Genomic DNA, 3,981 nt, shown 5'->3' on the forward strand with positions numbered 1-3,981 from the left:
AAATAAAATTAAAGGAGAAGATATGCACTAAACCCCTTTTAATTAAAAAGAATAATCATAGAAGAAGATCCAAATTCAATGTCTGATTTACAATAATAAATATTCTTCTCAAGAAAAGTTTCACTTTTGATTTTTCTTTAAATTATACTCTCTATTCAATATTATACTTATCTCTTAAATCATTCTTTATGAATTTACATTTATGATAAAATCAGTGGGCTAAAATCTCAAATATAATATAAAATCCAAAAAAATATTTCAGTCAAAATAAAGAGAGAAATTACTCTAGAACTAAAATACTTTTTATTTTGACTGAATCATATATTTCTTTTTATATTACTTTTAGTATCCAAAATATTAAAACTTTCCTATTACAATGAACCAAGATAATATTAAATATGACTGACTTACATTTATTTCTAAAACTGCAAAACTTTAATACAAAAACTTTAATACAAAAGTAAACTAGATTTGACCCTACAAACAAAATCCACATCCAAAGATTAAACCAGAGGTAATGAAATCTGGTTTTTCTTCTCTCGCTGCTCCTTTAAATTCTTCCCACCAAACCTCATTTCTGACACAATCACTATCACTTATTAACTTCTTCCTAAAACCTCAACAACTCAGATTTTCAAGTTTTTTTCTTTTTCTTTTTTTTAATTTTTCTTTTTACTGTATCAAAATGGTGAAGAAAATGAAGCTTCTCTCATTTTTCAAAAACAAAGATAAGAAATCATCTTCACCAAGGGCTTGTCTACAATGTACCTACAAACCGAAAACCCTATCTTTCAGAGCCAACCAAAACGACGCTGTATTCGAGATTCCAGAAACTTCTGAATTCATAACACCAAGATTTTCTTCTGAGAATTTCAGTGGTGATTCAGTTGAAACGGTGAATATTGAATGTTTACGGTCGGATCGATTTTTTTTCGAACCGGACGAAACAAGATCAATAATTAAGGCCAAAGAAAACATTAATTCATCTGATGGATTAATAACTAGGTCTAGCGGGAGTGATATTAATAATAATAATAATAATAATAATGAGGGTTTGTTATTACCATTTGAAAACACTGTTGAGATTGCGATTGATTCGCAAAACCCTATCCAAGATTTCAAAAAATCGATTGTGGAAATGGTGGAGGCTCATGGTGTTAACAACTGGGAAGCTTTGGAGAAGCTTATGAGTTGGTATTTGGAAGTTAATGAGGAAATGAATCATGAGTTTGTTATTGATGCTTTTTTGGATTTATTTGTTAATAATCTTGATTCTCCTAATTCTTCTCCTTTATCGATTCATAGTTGTTCTTCTCTTGATTCTTCATGGAATACAGCTCGTGTTTCATCTTATAGTTCACCTTTGTAAGTTAAGGAGATTGTGATTGAAGAGTGTGGTTTGTGGGCCAAAGTGATTTTTTTAGTAGTGAATCTGAATTGTAATTTATATGTAATAATATTAGTGCATAGTAGCACAATTTTTAGTGAGTTTTTTTTTACAGATAAGTTTTTTTTTGAGAGATCTCTATTATAAAAAATGATGACTTTCAAGTTTCAATGTTATTGTAATGGTTTTAAATTGTAGCTGAGATTGTGATTATGATTTATTGTGGTTGTGTGATGTGTATTGTAACTATTATAACATGAATTTTGATTAAGATGAGTTTGAAATAACATGCATGAATCTGACATCATTATTGTGTTAATAGTTCAAAAGTCTTGTCACACTTACAAGTAGCAAAATCAAACACCCTAAGTTCAGTCTTTAATAATGACATAATCCAAAGCCCAATCTTCCATTGATATGATCTAGAAGCTCAATCTTTGTAGGTACTTACCATAAGCTCAATCTTCATTTCTATCTCTATAAGCCTAACTTCCATTGGAACCATATTCTAATAAAGCCCAAATTTATATCGGTCTCTTAAGTCAGACTTTCACTAATATCCAACATCTTGCATTCATTGACAATCATCATCAATGCAAGATGTTGGAAATTACCCGAAACCAATCATTAGAGCTAAACATACAATTGGAATATCAAACTTGAGGCATGTAAAGCTTGTTGTGATAATCCATATATCCTTGAAGTATTTGAGATCCTAAGTATCTAAAATCAAGAAACTGATATACTTCACGCACACTTGCATTCTAATCATGCACGTGCCCATATCGTATCTCCTCATTTAGGGCATTATACCAAGCATCCAATGACATGATGCATCTACCATCTCGCATAACAACAAATCATGACCAACATTTACTAACACCTAAAAGCCCAATTTCTATTGACATTCAAAGCCAAAATTTTCATTAGCACAAAATAAGTTATTTACTTTTCAAAATCCAATACTCATTGACACCTCAGTTATTTAATTTCCTTTTGATCTACGCATCAACATTTTTTATTGAAGACGGTATTTTATTGTCTTGTCGATCTACAAATCAGTCTTTTTGAAAGAAGACGGTCTTTAACTTTCTTTTCGATCTACACATCAAACTTTTTGGAAGAAGACGATCATTTAATTTCTTGTTGATCTATGCTTCAACCTTTTGGTTGAAGACGATATTTTACTTTCTTGTCGATCTACTCATCAACCTTTTGGAAGAAGATGATCATTAACTTTTCTGTCGATCTACGCATCAACCTTTTTGGAACAAGACAATAATTTTATTTTATGTCAATCTACGCATCAACCTTTTGGAAGTAGACAGTCATTTACTTTTATGTCGATCTACGTATTAACCTTTTGGAAGAAGAAAATCATTTACTTTTTTGTTAATCTACGCATCAACCTATTGGTTTAAGATGATCATTTACCTTTCTTGTAAATTTACGCATCAACCTGTCAGTTGAAGATGATCATCTATTTTTATATCGATCTAAGCATCAACATTTCGGTTGAAGACGATCATGTGTTTTCTTGTCATCTCATTTTGTTTTGCTAATTGGAGGACAACATTTAGGTATTTTATATTTAATTATCTTTTACAAAGATTATCTGAAGATTTATGTCATCCATATTCTATAATTAAATAAGGACAACTGTAGTACCTCAATTTTGTCTGAATATTTAAATATTTTTAAAATAAATAAACTTATATTTAATATTTATTTGATTATCATATTTAACCAACACAATCTAAAAAAAGTGTCAATTTATTCAAGCGCATTTAGTTTGAGCCCAATGTCCATATTACACTCAACCTAAAATAACAAAAATATTAAATAAAAAATTAAAACAAATAATAATTAAAAATGAAAAGAAGTCTTTCTACAAAAGGCGCTTCTACCGTGCTCTCATCCCATCCATCTTGTTTTTCATGCTTCCATCCCTTTCACCAAAATGACACTCCACCTTCTTCAATCTTCTATAATCCCTTAAATCTTGCAATTAAGTACAATACAATCCCACGATTTCTGCAGAAATCAATATTAAAATCTATTAACCAATCAACCAAATGCCTATAAATTGAACCAAATACAAGGGTTTTAGAAAGGGGAATGTTTTAGGGTTTTTGTTGGAAAAAGAAACAGAAACGTAAACTCATAGAGAGGATTATGGTGAGCATTCTGGTTTTTTTGAGCAACCGATAGGTGAGAGAACATGAATGAAAACATAATACAAATGTAGAGAAATAAAGAGAGGGGATAACTTCAAAATAGAAGGGGAGGGGAGAGCTTTCTGAGCCAAACAAACCAAATAAAAATAAATAAAACATCAGAATGAACTCTGATACAAAATCAACAACAACGAACTCACTCAAAAAAACTAGAAACTAAAACATGATTGTCATCTCCTTTACCACGACATAACCTCCATCTCTTTTATCACCACCTTCATCTCCTTTATCACCATATGATCTTCATCTTCACTATCACAACAACAACAAAAGAAAGCAAGAATAGAAATAAAGAAAAGACGAAGAGAACGAAACAGAAAGAGAAAGTACGGATCTCACCACTTCACGCTATGAAAT

General features: G+C 30.5%; 1 protein-coding gene across 1 annotated transcript; it reads left to right on the forward strand.

Moving 5' to 3' along the window:
• Positions 1–599: 599 nt before the first annotated feature.
• On the forward strand, positions 600–1,605 carry LOC127093074 (transcription repressor OFP13). Its single transcript, XM_051031973.1, has one exon. The coding sequence runs from the start codon at positions 686–688 to the stop codon at positions 1,367–1,369; it is 684 nt and encodes a 227-aa protein (XP_050887930.1). The 5' UTR covers positions 600–685; the 3' UTR covers positions 1,370–1,605.
• The last annotated feature ends 2,376 nt before the right edge of the window (positions 1,606–3,981 follow it).

This window comes from Lathyrus oleraceus, chromosome 6, assembly GCF_024323335.1.
Source record: "Lathyrus oleraceus cultivar Zhongwan6 chromosome 6, CAAS_Psat_ZW6_1.0, whole genome shotgun sequence".
NCBI classification, from domain to species: Eukaryota; Viridiplantae; Streptophyta; class Magnoliopsida; order Fabales; family Fabaceae; genus Lathyrus; species Lathyrus oleraceus.